This window comes from Drosophila montana, unplaced genomic scaffold (genome assembly GCF_035044405.1).
Source record: "Drosophila montana isolate Dmon_TW-CO22-7 unplaced genomic scaffold, ASM3504440v1 contig_3733_1, whole genome shotgun sequence".
Lineage (NCBI taxonomy): Eukaryota > Metazoa > Arthropoda > Insecta > Diptera > Drosophilidae > Drosophila > Drosophila montana.
This window is the reverse complement of record NW_026998620.1, coordinates 2,764,247-2,789,363: the sequence shown is the minus strand read 5'-3', so window position 1 is coordinate 2,789,363 and position 25,117 is coordinate 2,764,247. Positions and strand designations below refer to the sequence as shown.

General features: G+C 42.9%; 8 protein-coding genes across 11 annotated transcripts; 4 read left to right on the top strand and 4 right to left on the bottom strand.

Annotated features, from left to right (window-relative positions):
* Positions 1 to 676: 676 nt before the first annotated feature.
* On the bottom strand, positions 677 to 5,323 carry kuk (kugelkern). Of its 2 annotated transcripts, none has more exons than XM_064694098.1 (2): positions 5,166 to 5,323; positions 677 to 2,828 (listed from the first exon to the last, which is right to left on the bottom strand). In XM_064694098.1, the coding sequence occupies exon 2, from the start codon at positions 2,782 to 2,784 to the stop codon at positions 1,132 to 1,134; it is 1,653 nt and encodes a 550-aa protein (XP_064550168.1). In that variant the 5' UTR covers positions 2,785 to 2,828; positions 5,166 to 5,323; the 3' UTR covers positions 677 to 1,131. The 2 variants fall into 2 exon arrangements, with proteins under 2 accessions (XP_064550168.1, XP_064550169.1); XM_064694099.1 differs by lacking the exon at positions 5,166 to 5,323 and adding an exon at positions 3,177 to 3,294.
* A 1,613-nt stretch (positions 5,324 to 6,936) lies between these two features.
* Rox8 (TIA1 cytotoxic granule associated RNA binding protein Rox8) lies at positions 6,937 to 12,302 on the bottom strand. Of its 3 annotated transcripts, none has more exons than XM_064694192.1 (5): positions 12,160 to 12,302; positions 9,507 to 10,644; positions 8,504 to 9,439; positions 8,343 to 8,436; positions 6,937 to 7,682 (listed from the first exon to the last, which is right to left on the bottom strand). In XM_064694192.1, exons 2-5 carry the CDS (start codon positions 9,732 to 9,734, stop codon positions 7,519 to 7,521), a joined length of 1,422 nt encoding a protein of 473 aa, XP_064550262.1. In that variant the 5' UTR covers positions 9,735 to 10,644; positions 12,160 to 12,302; the 3' UTR covers positions 6,937 to 7,518. The 3 variants fall into 3 exon arrangements, with proteins under 3 accessions (XP_064550262.1, XP_064550264.1, XP_064550263.1); XM_064694194.1 differs by having other exon boundaries at positions 8,343 to 8,433; XM_064694193.1 differs by lacking the exon at positions 12,160 to 12,302 and adding an exon at positions 12,020 to 12,131.
* A 62-nt stretch (positions 12,303 to 12,364) lies between these two features.
* On the top strand, positions 12,365 to 13,410 carry LOC135436564 (splicing regulator SDE2). The gene is made up of 2 exons (XM_064694198.1): positions 12,365 to 12,637; positions 12,694 to 13,410. The coding sequence occupies exons 1-2, from the start codon at positions 12,539 to 12,541 to the stop codon at positions 13,342 to 13,344; spliced, it is 750 nt and encodes a 249-aa protein (XP_064550268.1). The 5' UTR covers positions 12,365 to 12,538; the 3' UTR covers positions 13,345 to 13,410.
* On the bottom strand, positions 13,334 to 14,919 carry Atg6 (Beclin-1-like Atg6). Its single transcript, XM_064694197.1, has 3 exons — positions 14,690 to 14,919; positions 13,582 to 14,629; positions 13,334 to 13,518 (listed from the first exon to the last, which is right to left on the bottom strand). The coding sequence occupies exons 1-3, from the start codon at positions 14,802 to 14,804 to the stop codon at positions 13,413 to 13,415; spliced, it is 1,269 nt and encodes a 422-aa protein (XP_064550267.1). The 5' UTR covers positions 14,805 to 14,919; the 3' UTR covers positions 13,334 to 13,412.
* Positions 14,920 to 14,960: 41 nt separating this feature from the next.
* Positions 14,961 to 17,281, top strand: Pisd (phosphatidylserine decarboxylase). The gene is made up of 2 exons (XM_064694196.1): positions 14,961 to 15,190; positions 15,283 to 17,281. The coding sequence occupies exon 2, from the start codon at positions 15,649 to 15,651 to the stop codon at positions 16,957 to 16,959; it is 1,311 nt and encodes a 436-aa protein (XP_064550266.1). The 5' UTR covers positions 14,961 to 15,190; positions 15,283 to 15,648; the 3' UTR covers positions 16,960 to 17,281.
* Positions 17,282 to 18,260: 979 nt separating this feature from the next.
* Positions 18,261 to 18,952, top strand: LOC135436565 (rhodanese domain-containing protein CG4456). The gene has a single exon (XM_064694199.1). It carries the CDS (start codon positions 18,330 to 18,332, stop codon positions 18,840 to 18,842), a length of 513 nt encoding a protein of 170 aa, XP_064550269.1. The 5' UTR covers positions 18,261 to 18,329; the 3' UTR covers positions 18,843 to 18,952.
* On the bottom strand, positions 18,858 to 21,161 carry LOC135436559 (heat shock protein 68). The gene has a single exon (XM_064694191.1). It carries the CDS (start codon positions 20,926 to 20,928, stop codon positions 18,997 to 18,999), a length of 1,932 nt encoding a protein of 643 aa, XP_064550261.1. The 5' UTR covers positions 20,929 to 21,161; the 3' UTR covers positions 18,858 to 18,996.
* Positions 21,162 to 22,373: 1,212 nt separating this feature from the next.
* Positions 22,374 to 24,682, top strand: LOC135435956 (heat shock protein 68-like). Its single transcript, XM_064693248.1, has one exon. The coding sequence runs from the start codon at positions 22,577 to 22,579 to the stop codon at positions 24,506 to 24,508; it is 1,932 nt and encodes a 643-aa protein (XP_064549318.1). The 5' UTR covers positions 22,374 to 22,576; the 3' UTR covers positions 24,509 to 24,682.
* The last annotated feature ends 435 nt before the right edge of the window (positions 24,683 to 25,117 follow it).

Sequence of the window (25,117 nt, the reverse complement as noted above, 5' to 3'; positions counted from 1 at the left end):
TACAGGGTTGAATTTTTTGGAACAAGTTGACAGCACTATGCAGACACGTTGCTTTTCGAATGTATAGACAGTATGCAGCTCATAAAATTAGATTTAAATAATTACCTTAAAAGACAGATTGGAGCGGGGTTGTTATATTATTCCGTATGGTATACAAGATAAATTTATAAAGTTTCCTTGCCAATTCTTTTATTGTTGCAGACGCAAACGTAAACCTTTGTGAAGAACAGTAGTCAGATTTACGATTATGAAAGACAGCATGAAACTTATCGATTAGTCAACGATTGCTTCGATTATTTTCAAAACATTTACGTGTGAAGAAAACCCGCGCAAACTCTGTTCATTCCTATTTGATGACTTTTTTTAAACTAAGCGCTAGGGATTAGTATATATATATATATCTTGACGCCTTTTTCTATCTTACACAATATTAACCATCATATAACGAAAAATTCTGCATTTACTCACTTCTTCTGACAAGACATTTTCTAATATGCGAGTTATAAGAACATATGAGAATTCAGGCCTTGTCATCTTCAAAAAGAAACAAGCACTTATTAAAGTGATCTTTATTTTTAAAATATTTGAATTTTTACATATTCTTTTTGTGTGTTTTTTATATACTAATACAAATCATGGTCACAAATAAAATAAAGAAAATACACAAATCTTATAGTTCTTGTACAGCTATAGCTACATATGTCTTATGTATGATAAATTTTAATGTTCTCTATATATTGTTTTCTTTTTATTCTTTTCTTTTTGTACCTTATTTCCTACAGGGTACTGATATCATTTAGTTGGTGAGATAAATAGATTTGTCAGTGCATAGCTGCGCCTTACGTCCACGCCGGACGCCGGCGCACAGCTATGCAGCAAGAAATCATTAGAAGGCTGTTCATGTGCATATCGCATAACTAACCACTTCCACAAACTGGAAGAGGAGCAGCCAGCACTGCTGCACGGATTTGGTTTTTGGCCAATTTAGAGGCTTACTCTAAACATGCAACATCGTAAGAACAAAAAGGTCACTACAACGTTACAACAATGAATGACACTCATCTTTAATGCTAAAGCTAATGGGGGATGTTGGATGGGACTTGGGATTTGAACTTAGCGTAAGTGAATCGCTCACATTATGGCGCAGCGCGATCTATTGGGACCCTCGCCCTCTACGGGCACGTCGGCAGCCAAATTGGCCACATCATCCGCGCCTTGACCCTCGACATTCTCAGCCTGCACCACATCCTTTGCTGGCGTACCGCTTTTCTTGGGTGTCTCCAGACCAGCTTCCTGTCCCACAGTAACCTCATTACTGTCCGACGATTTGTTAAGATGCTGCTCCTCCTCCTGGTTAATAGTGCCCGAAACATTTTGCACCCCACCAACTTCATCATCATCGCCAGCTGGCGGCGTCTGGTCGTGGCGCTGGCGCGAAGACGGTGTGCTGATGGTAGTTTTGGAAAACCGCGACCGCAGCATGGTGAATGGTGATGCCAAGTTAAGGCTGAATAGATCGAAGCGTGCACGCTTTGGCGGCGACATTTCAACATCCTGGGCAAGATCATTGGCCGACTGACTGCCAGTTAGCGGTGGGGGCGTGCGCTCACGCTTCCGTCCGCGCCCAAAGAACGAGAATGAAAACGAAGAGCTGTTTGGTATCTCGGAGCCCACGGTAGCATTCATGCTTGTGTTAGTGCAGCTGGAGGTGTCCAGGTCACTGTTAATGCATCTATAACTGCCCAGCTTGCCGGGCGTAAGTGTTGCTGTCGGGCGTATGCTACGCCGGCCGCTTATCTGGGCAAAGCTGCGTGCCGGTGCAGTTGCCGGCGAGCTAGATGGCTGTGCGGCCAGCTCCACCTCGTTGGTCGGCTTGCTGCTGCTGCTGCTGCGGAAACCGAAGAGATTGCGTCCGGGCGTGGAAGTGGCCGTGGGCTGTGTGCTCGCCACGTGCCGTATGGGTGAGGCATCCACTGTAAGTGATTCCATTTCAACATCTTCTACAGCTTCCGGTTTCGGCACTGCTTCTTGCGGCTGCTTTTTCGAGCTTGGCGAATCGCTTTGCTGTGGCTTGCCGGGCGACTTCTGCTGGCTGGCAGCCGCCGCCGCCGCCACCCTGCGCGAGGATTTTCGCTCTGATGTCGGTGTGTTGGACACTGCCGCAACTACGGGCTCGTTATCCAAATCAATGACCTCGACATCGGCAACCTTCTTGGTTGCGGCAGCTTCAATCTTCTTGGCTGCTGCAACTTCATTTTTAGCTTCGGCAGATGGCGGCGCTGTTGGTTTTGTCTCGCTTTTAACTGGCTTAGCGGCTTCATCTTTAACTTCGGGTTTGACCGGCTCCTTCTTTTCGGACTGTTTCTCCTTGGGCTTCTGCTGTTCCCTTACAGCGGTGCTTGAGCTGCCATTTTGTGCCGACTTTTGATTGCTATTTGTGGATTTGTTAATGCCATTTTGGCCCTTCTTCTCATCATCTTTCGAAGCAGAAGAAGAAGAGGCAGTTGAGGCAGTGGAGGAGGTACTGGGGGATCGCTGTTGAGTAGCGCTTGACTTCTTGATAGCTACAAATGGACCCGTAGATACATTCGACTCGTTTTTCTTGCTCATATTGCTGTTCTGCGGACTGTTGGAGCGTCCATTGGTACCCGCGGATTGCTGCAGCCGGGACACTGTGGTGCCACCAGCGCCTGCTCCAGTCAACGACATCGGTACGCGCCGTCCGCCAGAAGCTGGGGCGCCGCCTCCTCCTACATTATTCGGTTGTGCCATTTTGCTTAGCATTGGATCGTCGTCTACTTTGTACTAATTCGTATTGCACGAAGATTCTGGAAGACATGAAATAAAATGAACATATGATTAAAATACATTGAAATATCACAAGCCGAAAGCAGACGCTTCAAATCAACAACTTCTACCAGAAACTACATTACTTTTACATTTTTTAAAGCGCTCTAACTAGGCCCGAGATGTGCTTATCCCTGTGTTGATTTCTTTTCACACTTCAAGTGCATCGAAAACGAAAGATACCCAAACACGCTTCATATTTTATTCAAGAGCAAAGCGATGCGGTTTGTTTACGTCGTGTTTGTGGTTGTAGCTGTTGGGTGCACCCAACAATGCTGTCGCATTCCTTGCGAGAACTGGCTTTGCCTTGCCTCTTACCCCCCACTTACCACAGTTGCAGTTGTTGTTGTTTTTGTTGCTTCGCAATTATCAATCACAGATGCAGTTTCGTGTTTCTCTGTATCTATATTTTCTGACGTTAATCTTAGACGCTTAGCGTTTTTATTTTTCTTTTTTACACACGTGTTGACAGTTTAAAGTCTACTTTTTGTTATGGCTGGCAAAACGTTGTTGCACAGTATTTAAGTAGGCGCAGTTAGGGATTCAGGTAGACAGGAAGGTATGTAAAGCAGCAGCAGCAGCAGATTTGCTACCTGCGGCAGACAGCTGCGGCACAATTCATTTTATGAACAACATCTGTATATTGATATATCGTAAATGATTATCGGGAATTGCCAGTAGCCTGACCATATAGTATATAAAGGGATCGTTACGGCTGAGCTCTGATAGCAAGCAACATTTTCGGAATCAATTATTGTGTCAATGCTCCAACAGCAGAAATCGTTCCACTTTAATAAGTCTTGCTCCCCCACAAATTCTTAACTGGCTTCCGCTTGATGTGCAGTTGCAAGCACACTGAACAAAGGGCTGGCATAAGCGCATACAGTAGACAATCGATAATACAAACTTTAACTAAAACTTCCACGTTTTTTGTATACTGTAATTAATATGTAGTAATTTATTTGTATATTGTTTGCAACTTTATTAAGATCGTATTTTCTTTATATATTTATTTTAAAATAATTCTTTAACTCATAATTAATCTTTATAGTTGATAATCAACTTTTAGTTTCAGATAGCGAGTGTGTACTGTAAATACCTCAACAAATGCCGTTTAGATACAACAAGAAATACCCGTACATCATTTTTCATGCCCCAACGAAAAAAAAAAAAACAACACAAATAAGTTCAACTGCAGGAATGGAGGAAGAGTCGTTTAAAAAATGCATGGGAGCAGCAAGTGTGTTGCAGTTTTCTTTTAGAAAGTGCAGGAGGCAACAACGCGAAAAATAAAACCGAGAAAGAGAGAAAATTCGCAGACACAAACACACACACACACACACACGATGCTGCAGCAAACGCAAAAGTCAAACGACAATAAACACACATGCAAACGCGCATTAAAATACATGCATTCACATGCATATGGTTATGCGCCAAGCCCTCGCGTCGTCGTTGTATTTTTTGTTTTGTTTTGCAGCAGTTTAATAAACCAAACACAGGCAATATACTGAGTATGTATGTAAGTACGATAAAGCGAGCATAGCGGGTGTATACATATGTATGTACATATGTATTTTTAAAATTAATTTTGATGTTTACATTGCCAGTACAAAGTACGCGTTATAAAGTACTTGATTCGTAACATAAAAATAAACATAAAATGCAAACTACTTTTCCCTGCTGCAACAAAGGCACACATACTTATGTTGCATATACAACTATGTACATACATACATAGATAAAAAGGCGGGTTACAACGCGCGCCAAAATATTGAGCAACGTCTGCGCCAGTTGACATGTAACCGTTTTTCTTTCTTTTCTTGAACCTTGCAATTAAATACTCATATATAATCGAAATTTATGTATAAGAATCGAGAAAGTTGCTGATAATTCTTCAATTTTAGCAAGGCTTTCAGCTTTGTGCCCTTTACCTTAATGCTTTGCCACCACTGTACCAGACAGGCTCAATTGACGGGGTTTGTTTTTAAAAATGGCGGAGGCTGCAGCGACAAATGATAAAAAAAAAGTACATATACACATTCTATTTAGACTTGGGCATATGCACGCGAGCAGTTTTGTATACATATCGATCACACACATTTTTCAAAGTTTCATATTACTACTTTGTATATTTCACCATATTCGCAGTCTTTTATAATCTGCAATCGAAGCCCGGCAACTGTGCATATTTTGTGTACACCAGACTCGAATCCTACCGCAACAGAAAATAAATAATTGACAGCTACACTTGGTTTTTAGAAAATATACATACACACATACATGTATATATAGGCATATGCAAAAATAAAACAAACCTTTTCCTTTTTAAAACACAGCAGATTATTTTTAAAATGAATAAGCCTTTAAAATTGTCTGCAAAAACGTCAGCGAAACCAAAAATGCTACCGACGCCAGTGAAAAAATTAAAAAACTAACGCGCGACGAAAAGGAGTGTGACCGCACTTCATAAATAGACAAATCCAAATTTCCCGAGTACAAAACCAAAAGGTAATTTTTTAGTTAAATTACCGTAGGATAATTATTCAGTTTATGGCCCGAAGATAATAAAGATCCAAATTATTCTAGTTTTCGGACAAGTCTATATTCATTTTGCTTGAATAAACCATTTTTGTTGACGAAAAGTTAATATATTGCCTTTAAACTTAAGTAATTAAAAAAAAATTAGTTTAACAGTGCCAAATGAGTAATTTCTTCAATATAAGAGTTTACAAACTGTGTGATCGACAGCTTCGATCTCGATGCTAATATTTTAATCAAACGTTATTTAAAATCGTTTGTTGTCTTTGAGATGAATTCGACATATGATTTTAATGTTCAATCAATAAACATATAATCAATTGAAATATGAATTTATTTGATTGGAAAACTATGGCTTATCAAGATATATTCACCAACTTCAGCAATAATGCTCTTCCCTATTCTTCTCACATATCTGTGAAACCGACAACCATAATTGTATATTTAATGTTAATCTTCCGCATGGCGAAGATAAATTTCTTGATTCAAATAAATTACACACATACAAATTTGAATTAACATTGGAAGATAGCCTTTCGAAAAATACGCTTTTCCAATTCTTGTCGGTACTCGACTCATTTTGGCACTGTTAGCACGATTTGTCTTCTATGTTGACTATTTAACGTATTAGGAAATATACCTAGTTTTCAATCCTCGTGCTGAACTACAGTGATTTTAAAAAATCCCTGACTCATGACAACTTTACTACTTTCCCTGAAACTTGGATTCAGTGGATAACGTGAAACACGTCGCATCCACCAAATCTTTGACCGTCACTTTCACCAAATATAAATTCGAACTTTGTTCCGTCCTGGTCTTTTTGATTGCGGTCCTTTGGGGAGTAACGTGGTGGTTGTTGTTTATTTGCAAGCCATGCTCTACGTGGAGTTGCATAACTGGGTGCTGTATTTAGAGGCCAGCTGAGGATTAGGGTCAGTCTCACCTCCCACCAATGGGGGAATTTTATGTCCAATAAACTTGCATTTAATTGGTACAAAGGGAATGCTGTGTCCCCCTTGGGGCGTTAGTCCGGTGCATGGTTTTGGGCTAGAGTACCGTGGTAATACACCCCTACGGAGTAAACGCCACATTAAACAAATCTGGAGTTTCTTTCTATCATTTCGTTGGTATCTATAAGCTAGAAAAAAGTAGAAAGTATTTCTTAACGTCATTTTGGCGCTGAGTTCAGGGTATATCTTGGGCGGGAACCCTTTTTTTTTTACAATATATTCATGATGAGACAGCAATCCGAAAGTGGTCTTTCGTCTGTTTTATATATTTTTTTGTTTCTTTATTTTACTTTTTACATACATAATTCACATATCGCAATTATGAATATATGCTCGCATTTACAATCGCTTAAATACTAAATTTGTTTATGCTTTTATTTTCGGCCTGTTAATTTGCATTTAATTGCCTTCTCTGTTGAGACGCACAATATTTAAACGTAAATTGCAAATCCACAATTACAATTTGCTTTGTCACGATCGATTGTTTTTGTTTGTTTTTTATTTTATTTCAATTGTTGATGTTTTGTTTAAACGTTACTTGTTTTGTTTTTGTTTTTGTTTTCGTTTCTTGTATACGCCTATATCTGCCTTAAATTACAAATTATTAAATTATTTTAACATGTACTTAGATTGGATTAGATTGTTACAGCTACCCGCCCGTCGCCCAGAGCTTCGCTGCGCACGATTCAACTTTTAGTTCAACGCTTTGCTCCGACCAACTGCATTTCACTTTTGCTAAACGCACACTCGACACACGCCTACACACATATATCTGCATAACATTGGGCAATTGATGACAAATTGCAACGCAACACACAGCAGTACAAACTAAATCAACACAATGTAACGCTAAAAACGATTGGAACTCAATAATTAAGGTAAGCTTCAAGCGTCGTGGTTGCCTACAGATTCAGTTGTCGCAGTTTGTTCTGCTGCTTCGGTTGTTATTGTTGTTGTTGTTGTCATCGGTGCCTGCTGTTGACTCAGACTCGAACACGTTTTTGGTCTGTTGTTGTTGAATTTGTTGTTGCTGATGCGGACGTTGATGCGGATGTGGTCGTTGGGTGCAGCGGCTGTCTGGATATTGCAGACGGCGTCGAAGCAGGCGTCACGTCTCCGCTCATTGGGTTTGATATTGTGGCATCGCAGCGCTGTACATCATCTGTGGGGCAAGTGAACCGTTCGCGGCAGCAGCCGCGCTGGCAGCGGCAGACACTCCTGGCACCACAGTGGCACCTGGCACGCCCCATGCCATATTTGGCGGCATCACACGGTACCCGGCAGCTGCAAGGGAAAACACGATAAGTATCAATAAATAAAATATTATATAACATACAGCAGCTCAAAAGATATTTTCGATATATATGTAGCAATTTAAATTGTCAATAGCTGGCGTCCTCTTTAATACATTTTGAATTTCTATATTGTAATTATGCATGTTCAATCCCATAAAGTATATATATTCCTTATTAGTATCAACAGCAAAGACAACACAGCCATGTTCGTCTGTCAGCTTTGAACAACTTCTTGTTGCAGCCATTAGATAATGTGAAAGGCGGAAAACAATGGGTCTAAAAGTTGTCATATCTAAACAGTTGTCCTTAAAGATACTTTTATATATATATTTCGAAGTCTTCCATGCTTTTAATATATGCGTAAATCTGTTCAACATCGCAATACAGAAATCGCCTTCTACATCTATATCTTCAACAAAATGCTTGATGATGCTATCAAATAAGGTTTCTTGTGTTGAATTTCCAACCTTCCCAAAGACAGTACTACTAAAACCAATTACCAAACTTCTCCAATAAATAGATAGATATATATATATATAAGGGTCGTAGTCTAACTGGTCTGTTTATACGAATAGGTAAATGGGTCTGTGTATAAGTATATCTATACGTATTTAAGAAAAATATATCGTAATCTAATTGGTATACGTACGAACGCCTCCCGCTTGTTGAGCACTAGTGGCGTAGGCGTAAGGATAATAACCCTGCTGCATGTACTGCGTTTGCATCTGGGCCGGATAGCTCTGCTGAAAGAGATTAGCGGTAGATAGATAAGCAAAGAATTGGGAATGGAGCATTGCAGTTATTACTCACCGCCGGTGGGTACCAGTAGCCCATTTGTTGGTATGCTGCCGCATAGGGATACTGCGCCTGCGCCGCCGCCGTAGCAGCAGCTATCTGTTGGGGCGTCATCATTTGGCCGGGTAACGAAGCCCCAGTGGCTGCAGCGATCTGTTGCTGCGTCATCATTTGTCCGGGCATGCCAGCTGCACCCGCAGCAGCGGCTGCATTGGCTGCGGCAACAGCTGCCACATTGGCGGAAGCAGCCGCCGCAACAGCTGCGTTGTTGGCCGAGTTATCGCCGCCGTTTTCCTTGCCCCAGAAGCACTTGACATGATTGCCGTGCACCTCGCTGTTGTGCGTATGTTCTATGGCGCGTGCCGCCGCTTCTTTTGAAACGAATTTGATGAACGCGAAGCCCTTGTCCTTAAAAACGCGAACATCCTGTATGGGGCCAAATTGCATGAAATGCTTATGCATCAGCTCATCGCTGATGACATTGGGCGGAAAGCCGCCACAGTAAACGGTGGTGTTTGTGGGACTCGATTGATTGTACACCTCCTCAAAGGTGTGTCGTTGGTTCTTAATGCCGTTGCCGGCACCGCCACCGCCGCCCATGCCACCCATGCCGCCACCTTGGCCACCCGACTTGGACGATTCCCGCGGAGGCGGTAATTTGCGCGTTGACCAATTCGTGCGTATAGAACGGGAACCAATCCATTGGCCGTTCATTGCCTGAATGGCATTCTCAGCTTCGGCCTTCTTTACAAATGACACAAAGGCGTAACCCTTCGATTTCATGGTCTGTGGATCGCGTACAATGCGACAGTTTGATATCTCGCCAAATGGCGCGAACGCCTCGCGCAGAGTCTCCGTCTCAATTTCTGGACTAAGGTCTCCTACAAATATGTGATGGTGCGAACTGATGTCTGTCTTGGGCGTATTGCCCGGACTAGTGGCCCAGTTGACCTGCAAGTAGGCATAAATTTAACTGTCGATACATATATATTTATTAATATATTATTAGGAAACGCACCTTGATCTCTTTGTCGAGAAAAACACGTTTGTTCATGGCCGTCAGGGCGGTGCTGGCCGCCTGATAATTGGAATATTCGATGAAGGCATAGGGATCATTGCCTGGTTCCCGTATGATTTTACAGCTTTTAACTGGACCCATTTTGCCAAAGAGCGCGATCAGCAGATCCTCCGAAACCGAGCCATCCAGATTGCCCACATACAACGTTTTTGGCTGCGACTCGTCCATGTTTGCCAGATGCAAGCTGCTGATCTGATTTTTCTGTTGATTTGGTTTTACCTATTGCTTCTAGTGCTGCTGCTGTTGCTGCTGCTGCGGTTGTCCACTGGATGTTGTATTAACTATTCTACAACTAATGTCCACATCAATACAAAAACACTGTTATCAGAAAAACTAGATGCCTGCGATTTCTAACTATTTTGTTTTGATATAAAAATGCAATGCACGCACGTTCACAATCATATACAAAATGTATATATTATATATATATATATATATCGTTCAACTTGAACAACTAAGACTTCAGTTAATGACTAACAACGAAAACTGTCCTAATTCCTTTTTTTTGTTATAAATTTTTTTCTTTCTCTTCTTTCTGTTCAAAACAATTTTGAATACCGATTCCGATTCTGGACTATACAACTACTCTATATTTAAATATATCAGTGTATATAGTTCTAGATATATTTTAATAGTAAATCTTTTTGCTTAACGCTGAGGTTCGTCGTTTATTGCTTTCGCTTTCGCTGTTGTTGTTTTTGTTGCTGCTGCTGCTGCTGTTGCTGTTGTTCTCGATAAATTTCTTTAATATATATTCTAACTATGCGCTAATGGAGTGTTTTGGAATATATTGATGTGCTCTCTAGCTTGTTTGACTCTAGTTGTTGTTATTGCTGTCTACATACTCCTTGAGAGTTGTACATTAACTCGAGCTTAATTTAAATATTACGCTATACCAAACGTTTTTGTTGTAGAAAATATATAAGTTATCTCAGTGCTGCGGTTGATAGCTTGCATGTATATCAACCGAATATCTGCTCATTTCTGGTACAAAATTGTATGTATAATTATGAAAACACTTGCTGAAGTGAAAGTTCGCCAGATGATTGGTTGGATTCGTAGTCGAAGACTGGAATCACTGCAACAAGAACAAATATCAAGCAATAAAATGTACATTAGTTAGGGCTAAGAATAGTTAATATGTATAAGCTATTTTAATTTTTCGTTTGTAATTTGAAAACATTAATTATTTAAAGTCCACAATCCACAATTCAACCAAACAGCACATGATCGAATTATAGGTATGGGGAATTAGGAGAGCATTTGATATGGTCAATGTTGTACGAGTGCTAGTGCGAATATGAAACAAAGGCAGCGGGTAAGGCAAAAGCATTGCAGACACACACAGAGAGACGCACGCACACAAACACCCGCACGCGAATGCTCTCTCAAAAACAGAATGTGAAGCGAGGGCCGCAAGTTTCAGTTATTGGCACTAATGTGAAAACCTAACGTTTGGCCATTTTAAAGCAGGCAGCAGGCAGCCAGAAAATCAAGTTGTATTTCATAAATTTAACTACACAACTTTCGCGATTCAATTAACAATATTTTTAAGCAAATATAATTATAGAGCATTAACAAACTCACAAACACACACACACTCGCGCGCGCATAGAAAAAGAGGGAGAAAGAATGAACGAAAATCAACTAGGAGATGAATGACCGTCGATAACAAAATACACAATGGAAGAGAACATGGAGAAAAAGGAAAATTTGCAAAAACCGAAACCGGCCAACATAAAAAAATCCACACGGTTGCATTAGTTTAATATATCTAAAGCGGATTTGATCGATTTGCTGGCATAACAAATGCATTTAAATGCCAATTTTAGTTGTAACTTAAAGCCGCATAAACTTGACTTTGTCAGCGAAGAAACGAAGCGTTTGTCAAAGTCACAGTTAAAATAAAAGAAACGGCGGCGACACGGGCGGAAAAGCCAGAAGGCGTCGCGTTTGTCTTTTTGTTTGCGTTTTGGGTTGCTTCTCACATGAGTTGCCACTTATTTTGCTTTTGATAATTGAACGTTGAAACTCATTCCAATGTAAATTACACCGTAGATTTTTTATTAAAATTTTTTTTTGTTTTTGCTTAAGAAACGCAAAATTTTTTGTCCGCGACGTTTTTTATTTTTTTAATAATATATATATTCATATACATGCATGTATGCATAATGTATAAATGCATGTATGTATGTGCATATGTATGTACATATCTTGTTCACTTTTCTGCTGCCATCTTTTATGCTAAGCGTTGTTCGATTTGCTCCCCTCCTACCCGAAACCGATGCGGAAAGCTAGAATTATCATTAACACAACTACCACCGCTGCTGCCATCGTCGAACACTGCGCATTGTACATGGTTGGCATTGCTTTCAGCTTAGAATTTCAGATTTCATTTCCAAAATTCACTAATTTTATTGCGTTCTGTGACGTGGCTGCGGTTGTAAATTTACCGCATTCCACTTCATCATCGCTCTATTAACACATATCATTCGCCAGTAATTTACAGCCGCTACCGGTTTTTAATATATTTCAATTTCTTTCGTTGTTATATTGGTTAAATAGTTCTATAAACGCGTCGCCAAATTTTTACCTTTCGTCGTCTAAAATGCGAACTAATTAAATGAGCACTTTGTGTGTAGAGTAAGTGCTGCCAACTCGGTTTAATTGTCTTGTTTCAATGGCGGCAACTCCACAAAGTGTTCAGAAACAATATAAGCACTGATCTTTCTGAACAAATAGTTTCTTATTTTTACATGTGTAGTTAGCACAAGTGTCTTGCAATTAAAATCAACATAGTTTTAACAAATTTTAAACGACTTTAATAATCTTTTTAAAATATGGCAACACTGTACAGTCTGATAAACGCTTGCATCATCGCTTTCTCTTTCTAACGCTCGCTCAAGGGGCTGAAGTAGCTGCACAAAGCAGAATAGCTAAGAAGAACAACAGTATAAAAGAAAATTTACAAAATGCTGATTAATATTTTCTTAAACAATAAACAGTTAATTGCCGTTAAGACAAACGGTTTAAATTTTAAACAAATATGCACCCACATCGAAGAAACAACAGTAAGTACTTAAAATATTTGTCGAAGTCTAAAAACTAATGTCAACTCTTTTCATAGAATTTGCAATCTAAAGATTATTATCTCACGTGCAATGGCAAACGTTTTAATGAAGATATTGTTGGTCAACATGAGATTGGGAGCATTCATTGCATCCTCCGCCAGGTGGGAGGTAAGGGTGGATTCGGCTCTATGCTTCGGGCCATTGGCGCCCAAATCGAGAAGACCACAAACCGAGAGGCTTGTCGCGATTTGAGTGGACGTCGCTTACGCGACATAAACGAAGAGAAACGTGTCCGGGCATGGCTGGAAAAGCAAGGCGAGCGTGAACGGGAAGCTGAGGAGCGTAAGAAACGCAAAATAGCGAAGTTGCTAGCGGTGCCCAAACACGAATTCAAAGACGATAAATATGAGGAGGCCAGAGCCAAATTGACCGAAAAGGTGAATGATGCATTTGAGGAGGGCCTAAAACAGGCCGACGAAGCTAAGCTGACTGTAACAGGGGGTGCCGCTGCATCCAAAGATGTCCCAGCTTCATCCAACGCCAAAGTGACAATTGGTTCCAAACGGAAAGGCGACGCTGACAGCAAAACAAGAGCCGTAAAAAAGAACAAGGGCGCGCTTTGGATTGATGATGAAATTTCCGGCAGTGATTCAGACACCGACGACAGCGAAGAGGAAGCTGATACAAAGAGGGCAATTAAATATTAGGGAATTTATTTGTTATTCTAAGCATTAATTTGTATAATATAATTAAAATAATGACAAAATCCACAATTTTATTGCGTGACGAACTGGGATGAGACCCAGGCCAGACCCCATTTTAGATTCGTTAGCATGAACTTTAAAGCTTTCGTCCATTGTTCTTCGGAATTGAATTGTATTCTATAACGAAAGTCAAGAATGTGATTTAATTTCATTATTAGTGAATGCAGCTAAATTACTCACTTGATAGAGTAGGAATTGCCTGTGGAAGGATCAATTATTTTGCCCTTTTCCATTTTATACGGCAATAGGAATTCGGTGTCGCGCTTTTCCACCTCCTTCTGAAACTGCGTCAGACAGTCTAGAAATGCCACCATAGCTGCATCAAATTTTGTGTCCCAAAAGAATTTAAAGCCTCCACTGCCATAGAGCGGCAGCTCGCGATTGTCGCCTAGCACCTCCACATAGGAATGATTTCCGAACGGAACAACGCGGTAGCGCTCAAACGTCAAGCCTATTTTACGCGACAGTGCTGAAAGAAGCAGCACCGTCTGTCCCCAGGCGGCGTTTATCTCGGACCAGTCCACGGAGACAGACGGCAGGCGGCCCAGTCTAAAATTGTTGATTGTACCAAAGTGTCCGGCATGCCAGATATGAAATGTTATGTTAAATATGTTGGTGTCCCGCAGCTTGTCCAGCTGTTGCTTTGAGTAGGCTATCTGGCATTCCAGGCTGCGTTTGTCGTCTTCCGTTAGCATCAGCTCGCGACGATGCTTAGTGTACTCGCGCCAGTAGCTCTCCTCCTGCTCATGCAGCTTTTCCTTCTCCACTTCTTCTTGCTTTATGGCATCATTTAAGGTTTTTTCCTCGGCTTTTAGATTCGCCAGTGCAGTCAGTAGTTGCTGCTCGCTTTGCTTGAGTTCCTCCAGTTCCTTATCTAAGGCCTCCACATTTGGTCCTTCCTGCTGCTGTTCCAGTTCGTTGAGATAAGTTTTGTAAATATGCCACTCCTCTTCAGCTATGCGCAGCTCTCGGTCCATGATCTCCAGCATGGAATCGGCGCACTCCTCACACAGCGGATGATCTATCTCCGAGTTCGAAGACAAACAATCGAAGAGCTCCGCTTTCAGCTTGAATGCAGAACTCAGTTTCTTGCTATCACGCCCATCCGATACCAGCGTAAATCCCGTGCCATTGATGGAGTCAGTCAGCCTGAAAGGCGGCACAAAGTGGTCAAAGCTGTTGGCATCCTGCGGATCGATAGTGTTTACATTGCCACCATAGATGGGTACTGAAAACAAAACTCATACGTAAGTAAATATTTGTATCTTTGTTTTTAACTATGTCTTACATGAAAGTTCAGCCATAGCATGTACGCTAATCTTCTCCAGATGCTCGTCCAGCACAATGGGCTGCAGGCAGCGCTGGCAGGCGAACGATACCGGCTGCTTTTCCGCCTCAGTCATGATTTGGCCTTTGAGTATGTTTTTTAATCAATGCATAAAACTTAATTTTGCTGCAAGTAAAATTAAAACACCATCAATCAGCTGTTCGATGCGCTTATTGCAGAGTTGCCACCCCGGAGCGAAGAGCTGCGGCGCAGTTAGTATTAAAAAAAAAAAGAAGCTGACAAAACAATTGTCAACTCACAGAAGCCAAAACAAATGCGTATATAGCTTGAAATAAAAAACAAAAAACCTGTTTGTAAACGACAAACTTTGGTCCACTGAAGAGTTTTGGCGTGCGCCAGGCAACCTTGAATAACGATTGTTGATATTACAAACAACACGAACAACCCAAAGGCAATTGATAAGCAAGCAGAAGCTGTCGCTCACGGAGAGCGTTTGTTTTGGTGAGAAAAGCACATGCGACGTAGTCATAATGGCGCCTTCACACACATTCGCAATCTTCCACACACATTATCCGTTCATTTTGATCTTTCAGTTGTCGCCAGGCAGTGCTACATTACGGAAGTATTTTTCGCCCTCGCATCTTGCGCATAAACTTGATCAGAACAGAATTTGCTGACATAAACTCTAGCAGCTGCAGCTATATGCACATGTTTCCAGATTCAGACAATTATTTATTTAAATAGCAACGCTGTGATTTAGGGAATTTCACAACCGAGCAACATCCATACACTCTTCATTTCAATCGTGCCATTTTTTGTTGAATCTAAGCGAGAGCAGTGCACGCACAACAGCTAATACGTAATACGTAATCAGCGGCGACTGCGGCGGCGTGGTCGCAACAATTGTGGACGCTGTGCACAGAAAGAACGAGAAAACAGACAGAGAGCTTTGAGCAATTATGGTTTCATATTTTGTGCCGCGCGGCCGCTTTTTGCTGAAGGCGGGCAACATCAGGAAGGCAATACAAGAACAGCAGCAGCAGCAGCAGCCAAAACATGTGCAACAAAATGGAAATTGGCCGGTTCTCCGGCACTTTCGACAATTGCCATCAAATGCCGCCTCCAATGAGTCAACAGCTGCCAAGCCAAAACCAGAACGCATCAGACAACAGACGCAGCTACAGTTGCGCCGCAATGTGCTCTCACGCTGGACCGGCTTCCTGTTGCGCTGGGCACCCATGGGCCTGTGCGTCTTCGGTGCCATCGAATGGCAGTTGCACAAATTTCGTTGCGGACGGGATGGCACACAATGGACCGCTTCCGAATTCCAGTCGCGGGTTTATTGTTCGCTACCGTTGCGCATAATGAGCCGCTGTTGGGGCTGGCTGGCCTCGTGTTACATGCCCAATACTCTGCGTCCCTACATCTATGGCTGGTATTCGAATATTTTTAAGGTGAACATCGACGAGGCTCTGTATCCGGACTACAATCACTACACCAGCCTAGCCGAGTTCTTTACACGCCCGTTGAAGGAGGGCGTGCGGATCATAGACGCCAATTCGCCTCTAGTCTCGCCGGCCGATGGCAAGGTGCTGCACTTTGGCAGCGCCTCCGACTCGCTTATCGAACAGGTGAAGGGTGTCAATTATAGTATCGAGGATTTCTTGGGACCGCTGCAGACGGTCGAGCAATCGAATGAGCCATTGAGCTATGCAGAGGCTCTTAAAAAGAAGCGCGACGGCTCCACGGAGCTGTATCAATGCGTCATCTACCTGGCGCCGGGTGATTATCATCGCTTCCATTCACCCGCCGCCTGGGAGCCGACGGTGCGACGTCATTTTTCCGGCGAACTGCTATCGGTTAGCCCCAAGGTGGCTAGCTGGCTGCCAGGCTTGTTCTGTCTGAATGAGCGTGTGCTGTACATGGGCAAGTGGAAGCACGGCTTCTTTAGCTACACAGCGGTGGGGGCCACCAATGTCGGCTCTGTAGAGATTTACATGGACTCGGAGCTAAAAACTAATCGCTGGACGGGCTTCAATGTGGGCGCCCATCCACCTAGCACCTACGAATACGACGAGCTACTATTAAATGTCAAACAAGCCGATCAGCCGGGCCAAAAGTTCTCCAAGGGTGACCTCATTGGACAGTTCAATATGGGCAGTACTATTGTGCTGCTCTTCGAAGCGCCAAAGAACTTTAAGTTCGATATTGTGGCAGGTCAAAAGATAAGCGTCGGCGAATCCCTGGGACACATCGCGGACCGCAACTAATCAAAAATGTTCTAAAGAGGCCATAATTGTATGATGTGCACTTGCCTAAAAAGTCTGTATTTTTAGACGCGTCCTATTAACACATATGATCAAACATATAAAATAGCTAATCGTTGGATTTTAGTATGAACTATGTTCTATCTATTTTGTATAATTAACAACATTATTAAGCATTATGTACCTATTTGTATTTAGTTGCCAATGATTTAGCTGCGTTTCTCAACGTTCCCCCTCATAGCTAGTTGTATTTACGATTTCATTAGTAATAAGAACCATGTTTGTATACCTATTTTCACTAATAAAGTTCGCATTAAAAAATAAATCCGGAAATCATGTCTGGCCCCAGTTGTTTACTAAAATATAAAGTAAGTCTGTGTGTCGGGCAACAAACATCGTTCTGTAGTCCAGATTTTTGATGATACCACTTGTTTACTTGTACATGTAGCATTCAGATTATTCCAATTCTCTTGGGGCACGCGCCGTTTGATGACGTACGTGACCTGGGCCTCTTGGGAAGCACACACACGCACACACACACATACATATTTACAAATCGTTATCAGCATAGACGTTGTTGGCGGTCCATGGGAAAAGCCATCCTACTGCGAATTGGGTTTTTAGTTTTTGATAACAAGTTGCTAACCTCGATTTTTCCAAATTCGATATAAACAGACAATTAGGCAATAATCAAATTTATATATACGCACAACTATTTATATCATTTATAGCCCCAAAATTTTCCACTATATTTTAAGCAATAAAATCATATTCTTTGCTTATCAGTTTTGTTTGAAAAGAAGTAAACACATTTGTTTATACATAAATATTTTTACTCCAAAACTATTCAACAATATCTTAATTCAAAAGTAATAAAAACATTTTCGCTTATCAATTTTGTGTGGAAATTGTTGCTTGACTTCAATAATGTATGTATGTATGTCTATGTACACTGTACATATATATGCATGCTTATAGATGAGAGCGAATGTAATTGAATCCGGGATCGTTATTCTATATAACGATTAATTGAATTAATCAAGCAGGGGACGTCAGCCGCAACCAAAATGGCTGGGTATTCCACTTATCAAGTCATGTGAACTTCGATGAGCCTTTGCCTTGACATATAGTCTTCACGTATTCGCTGAGTGATAATGCAGGCGCTTGGAAACAAAATATTTAGTTATTTAGCATTTCAGTACGTTTGAATGAATAGTTTTTAACATTCAAACTGTCTAAAATTGCTCGCCTGATTAAAAACTTGCAGTCTGGCAACGCCATCCGACAGAACAGCTGACAACCGGCTTTGCAAATGGTGTCGTTGCCACCTCCGCTCGATTTTACATAACATTTGTTATTAAAGTAGCATAACAATGGCTAAAGTATTGTTTAACTATTGTCCCATTGCAGTTAAAGCAACGGGTTTCACACTGCGCCATCTAACAACTGCAACAACCAATAAATTTCAGGCTAAACCAAATATTTTTAAACACGTTTCATTTGCTGCCACTGAACGTCTTTACAGCAGCGGCCGACCCATTGGCATAGTGGATTATGCTGAAGTAAAAAAATTGATAAACGATCCACAGAAGCTACTCATCGATGTACGTGAGCCAAAGGAACTCAAAGAAACAGGACAAGTTCCATCCAGCATCAACATTCCATTGGGCATTGTTAGCCAGGAGCTAGCGACCAGCGATCAACAATTCAAATCGAAATATGCTCGGGACAAGCCACAGCCCGATACGGAACTTGTTTTCCACTGTAGAAGTGGAGTACGCAGCTTGAAGGCTGCAGAAGCGGCCGTTGCGTTGGGCTTCAAAAATGTCAAAAACTACGAAGGCTCGTGGCTGGACTGGGCTGAGCATGAAGGATTGCCCAAGTAGATACTCAAAACTAAGTTATTTGTTTAATAAGTTTTATTGAATTCAATTCAAATATATTAATAAACATATTAATGTATACTCATAAATTAATATTTGGTTGTGAGATCGAACATCTTAACCTTTTATAATTAATAATACTAATTAACGCTTTGCTTTAGTCGACCTCCTCGACAGTGGGTCCATTGTAGCCGGCACCGCTAAAGCCTCCTGCTTGCTGGCCACAGTGCGAGGCTTGAGGTCCGTCTCCTGCTCCAGCGCCCTGCTGATGCATCTTAGTCATGACTGGGCTACAGAATTTAGTGAGCTCCGTCAGCTTGTATTCGAACTCCTCCTTCTCCGCTGTAGTATTGGCATCGAGCCATTTGATGGCTTCACTGCACTTGTCCAGGACACTGCTGCGGTCCGACTGGGTGATCTTGTCGCCAGCATTCTGAGCAGCCTCTTTCACGCCAAAGATGTAGCTCTCCAACTGGTTGCGGGCGGCGATTCTCTGGCGATGCTTCTCGTCCTCTTCAGCGTACTGCTCGGCCTCGTTAACCATGCGATCAATCTCGGCTTGTGAAAGACGACCCTTGTCGTTCTTGATGGTTATGTTCTTGGCATTGCCGGTACCCAGCTCCTTGGCAGTCACATTCAGAATGCCATTGGCATCCAAGTCAAAAGTAACATCCACTTTTGGAACACCGCGCGGCGCTGGCGGTATGCCGGTCAAGTTGAAAGTGCCCAGCACGTTGTTGTCTTTGGTCATGGCGCGCTCGCCCTCAAACACCTGGACAGTCACAGCGGGCTGGTTGTCCGCGTATGTTGTGAAGGTCTTTGACTGCTTGCAGGGAATACGGCTGTTCCGCTCAATCAGCTTCGTCATCACTCCGCCAGCTGTTTCAATGCCCAATGAGAGAGGTGCCACGTCGACCAGCAGCACGTCCTTGATTTGGCTGCTTTCGTCTCCACTAAGTATGGCAGCTTGTATGGCGGCACCATAGGCCACGGCCTCGTCCGGATTGATGGACAGGTTGAGGCTCTTACCGGAGAAGAAGTTCTGTAGCAGACTCTGCACTTTTGGAATGCGTGTGGAGCCGCCAACCAGGACAATGTCGTTAATCTGGCTTTTGTCCATTTTGGCGTCGTTTAGAGCCTTCTCCACCGGCTGTAGTGTGCTCCGGAACAAGTCGCCGCACAGCTCCTCGAAGCGCGCCCGACTAATCTTTGTGTAGAAGTCGTTTCCCTCGAACAGGGCATCGATCTCAATCGAGGCTTCGCTGCTTGAGGACAAGGTGCGCTTAGCTCTCTCGGCTGCAGTCCGCAGGCGACGCAGCGCTCGTGGATTGGAGCGCAGATCCTTCTTAAACTTGCGCTTAAACTCGTCGGCGAAGTGGTTGACTAGCCTGTTGTCGAAGTCCTCGCCTCCAAGATGTGTATCTCCAGCAGTCGACCGCACCTCGAACAGGGAGCCCTCGTCGATAGTCAGAATCGAGACATCGAAGGTGCCGCCGCCCAAGTCGAATATTAGAACATTGCGTTCACCCTTAAGATTCTTATCCAGGCCATAGGCCAATGCCGCTGCAGTGGGCTCGTTGATGATGCGCAGCACGTTCAACCCGGCGATGGCACCGGCGTCCTTGGTCGCCTGACGCTGCGAATCATTGAAGTAGGCAGGCACCGTGATAACGGCGTCTCTGATGGTGGTGCCCAAGTATGCTTCGGCTGTCTCCTTCATTTTTACAAGCACCATCGAACTAATCTCCTCTGGGGCAAAGCGCTTCTCCTCGCCCTTGAACTCGACGCTCATCTTTGGCTTTCCGCAGTCGTTGACCACCTTGAATGGCCAGTGTTTCATGTCATCTTGAATCTTCGGATCATCGAACTTGCGTCCAATCAAACGTTTCGCATCGAAGACACTGTTCTGCGGATTCATGGCCACCTGGTTCTTGGCCGCGTCTCCAATCAACCGTTCCGAGTCGGTAAATGCCACATAGCTGGGCGTGGTGCGATTGCCCTGGTCGTTGGCTATTATCTCCACCTTGCCGTGCTGAAAGACACCCACGCACGAGTACGTGGTGCCCAAGTCAATACCAATGGCCGGCATCTTGGTTGTTTCTTTCTCTTCTTGGTTTACCAACTGTTGTTTTACTTGGATGTTGTTGCTTAAAGCACAAAGTGTACTTCTATTCGACCGTTTAACTTTTACTTTTACTTTTTATTTAATTTTTGCTAACTGTTTTGAATGTATTCTAATATGATAACCTTTTGAATATGGGTTAGCTTGTTTAGCTTCTCTTTGGTTCGCTTGCTGTGTTTCCACTACGATTGCTTGTTATAAATTGTGACGAGTCGGAAATTTGCTCTGCTATTTATACTCTGACGCTGTGTGGTGAAATATTCGAGATTCCCCTCAAAAGAAGAGTGCAGAAGGTTCGAGACGATTCGAGAGACTGCCAGAGCGATACTTGTCTGTATGTTCAGCGCAGCCAAGTAAGCCTTTTTCGAGCTAGCAATAAACTGTAGAGGATTCATAAATACATACACATATATCATATCACTTTTATATCCTCCGTTGAAAAAAAATAAATATAACATATTTTTGAAACTGAAATCATGAAAAATAGCCGAACAAAAAATATAGTTCGCGTGCAACTGCAAAACGAATCGTTCATGATCGACTGAATAACTGAACTAAACGAATAGTTCATGACCTAACAGCTGAGCAGAAGGTATCGTTCATGACCGGCTGAATAACTGAACGAGTGAACTAAATGACTATTTAGTTAATGGCCAGAAAAGGAACGAGTGAACTTATCCAGCAAATTGAACTAAAGATGGCTCGCCAGTGGCATGCCATTTTTGTTTTAATTTATCCGATATGGTAAAAAAAAGAAGTTTGGCAACTCCCTATCAGAGAAAACTGCCCTATCAGAGAAAACTGTGCGGCAACCTTACCAGTGTCATTTAAAAAATTAAACTAATAGAAATTTAAATATCGGAGAGTGTAATCTCGCGATGCAGCTCTCCGACGGAAAATCCCGAAAGAAAACTCATTTTCACTTTTTATTTTTAGTGCTAAAATATAAAATTCACTTGTTCCGTAAAAACGAAAATGAGACATGAACTAAAATCCGCTAAAATATTTGCCAACCATGGATAGCATGGGGAAAGATTAATTGACAATTTTTCTTGAAATAGAGCGGCTGCGCAACTGGAAGTAGGGACACCCCAATTGCTCAAGGGGGGATGACAGAGCTCATTTTAGAAACGTTTAAGGATTATTGTAATAAATAAATAATATAATTTAATTTGACATCAGAAAAAGTCGAATGTCTTTGTTTTAATACGCACTGCTAGTCGAATTTCAAGCAAATAATTGGCAAAAGGCAGTTGCTGCGCATTATATATTGGAAGTCGTGAGTGTTAAAAGCAGTCGTTCTCCTTCATTCATACATATACGCATATAAAATACACTGTTTGCCTCGCTCGCACAATCTCGCCACACAGCGTCAGAGTATAAATAGCAGAGCAAATTTCCGACTCGCCACAATTCATAGCAAGCAGTCGTAGTGGAAATACAGCAAGCGAACAAAAGGGTATCATATTAGAATACATCCAAAACAGTTAGCAAAAATTAAATAAAAAGTAAAAGTAAAAGTTAAACGGTCGAATAGAAGTACACTTCGTGCTTTAAGCAACAACATCCAAGTAAAGCAACAGTGGTAAACCGAGAAGAGAAAGAAACAACCGAGATGCCAGCCATTGGTATTGACTTGGGCACCACGTACTCGTGCGTGGGTGTCTTTCAGCACGGCAAGGTGGAGATAATAGCCAACGAACAGGGCAATCGCACCACGCCCAGCTATGTGGCATTTACCGACTCGGAACGGTTGATTGGAGACGCGGCCAAGAATCAGGTGGCCATGAATCCGCAGAACAGTGTCTTCAATGCGAAACGTTTGATTGGACGCAAATTCGATGATCCGAAGATTAAAGATGACATGAAACACTGGCCATTCAAAGTGGTCAACGATTGCGGAAAGCCAAAGATGAGCGTCAAATTCAAGGGCGAGGAGAAGCGCTTTGCCCCAGAGGAGATTAGTTCGATGGTGCTTGTAAAAATGAAGGAGACAGCCGAAGCATACTTGGGCACCACCATCAGAGACGCCGTTATCACGGTGCCTGCCTACTTCAATGATTCGCAGCGTCAGGCGACCAAGGACGCCGGTGCCATCGCCGGGTTGAACGTGCTGCGCATCATCAACGAGCCCACTGCAGCGGCATTGGCCTATGGCCTGGATAAGAATCTTAAGGGTGAACGCAATGTTCTAATATTCGACTTGGGCGGCGGCACCTTCGATGTCTCGATTCTGACCATCGTCGAGGGCTCCCTGTTCGAGGTGCGGTCGACTGCTGGAGATACACATCTTGGAGGCGAGGACTTCGACAACAGGCTAGTCAAATACTTCGCCGACGAGTTTAAGCGCAAGTTTAAGAAGAATCTGCGCTCCAATCCACGAGCGCTGCGTCGCCTGCGGACTGCAGCCGAGAGAGCTAAGCGCACCTTGTCCTCAAGCAGCGAAACCTCGATTGAGATCGATGCCCTGTTCGAGGGAAACGACTTCTACACAAAGATTAGTCGGGCGCGCTTCGAGGAGCTGTGCGGCGACTTGTTCCGGAGCACACTACAGCCGGTGGAGAAGGCTCTAAACGACGCCAAAATGGACAAAAGCCAGATTAACGACATTGTCCTGGTTGGCGGCTCCACACGCATTCCAAAAGTGCAGAGTCTGCTACAGAACTTCTTCTCCGGTAAGAGCCTCAACGTGTCCATCAATCCGGACGAGGCCGTGGCCTATGGTGCCGCCATACAAGCTGCCATACTTAGTGGAGACGAAAGCAGCCAAATCAAGGACGTGCTGCTGGTCGACGTGGCACCTCTCTCATTGGGCATTGAAACAGCTGGCGGAGTGATGAATAAGCTGATTGAGCGGAACAGCCGTATTCCCTGCAAGCAGTCAAAGACCTTCACAACATACGCGGACAACCAGTCCGCTGTGACTGTCCAGGTGTTTGAGGGCGAGCGCGCCATGACCAAAGACAACAACGTGCTGGGCACTTTCGACTTGACCGGCATACCGCCAGCGCCGCGCTGTGTTCCAAATGTGGATGTTACTTTTGACTTGGATGCCAATGGCATTCTGAATGTGACTGCCAAGGAGCTGGGTACCGGCAATGCCAAGAACATAACCATCAAGAACGACAAGGGTCGTCTTTCACAAGCCGAGATTGATCGCATGGTTAACGAGGCCGAGCACTACGCCGAAGAGGACGAGAAGCATCGCCAGAGAATCGCCGCCCGCAACCAGTTGGAGAGCTACATCTTTGGCGTGAACGAGGCTGCTGAGAATGCTGGCGACAAGATCACCCAGTCGGACCGCAGCCGTATCAGGAACAAGTGCATTGAAGGCATAAAATGGCTCGATGCCAATACTACAGCGGAGAAGGAGGAGTTTGAATACAAGCTGAAGAAGTTCACTAAATTCTGTAGCCCAGTCATGACTAAGCTGCATCAGCAGGGCGCTGGAGCGGGCGACGGACCTCAAGCCTCGTACTGTGGCCAGCAAGCAGGAGGCTATAGCGGTGGCAGCTACAATGGACCCACTGTCGAGGAGGTCGACTAAAATAAAGGCACATCCAAAAGAGATTTAAGTTTAATCAGTATTATTTGTGATAATTTAATTAGTTCTCAACCAAAAATCTATGTTAATATAAATATAATTTATTTATGATTGTTACTTATATAATGAAATTAAAATATATATTAAATGAAAACAAATTTGTTATAACAAAATAAATCAGCAATGGTTAGTTTATTTTATTGAATAGAGAGGATGCAGATTCATTTTATATCTCCTTGCAGCAAATCTGTGCAGTTGCCATCGTAAAAGCAGACATTTCTATAGCCCAAGGCGACGGCTTGAACGGCTGAAAGCCTTGCAGCATTTGCTGTGGCACATGAAATGAAAAGTTCGGCGTTTTCATGTGGTTTGTCGCGACCAAATTGGAGTTTAAATTCAGTTTCGCTTGTAGCTGGACCTAGTGCTTTGGCCAAGAGGTCCGCTGGAATGTTGAGGCTGCCGGGGAGTTTGCCAGTGTGTTCTATATCGACGTGAGATCTAACATCGATGTGAAACTTGCTCAAGATATTCTTAATGTCAATAATTGGCGCTTTATTGGAACAGGCGTAGTATGCTAAAGAAACGCCTTTAATACCAATATTTAAAGGAATT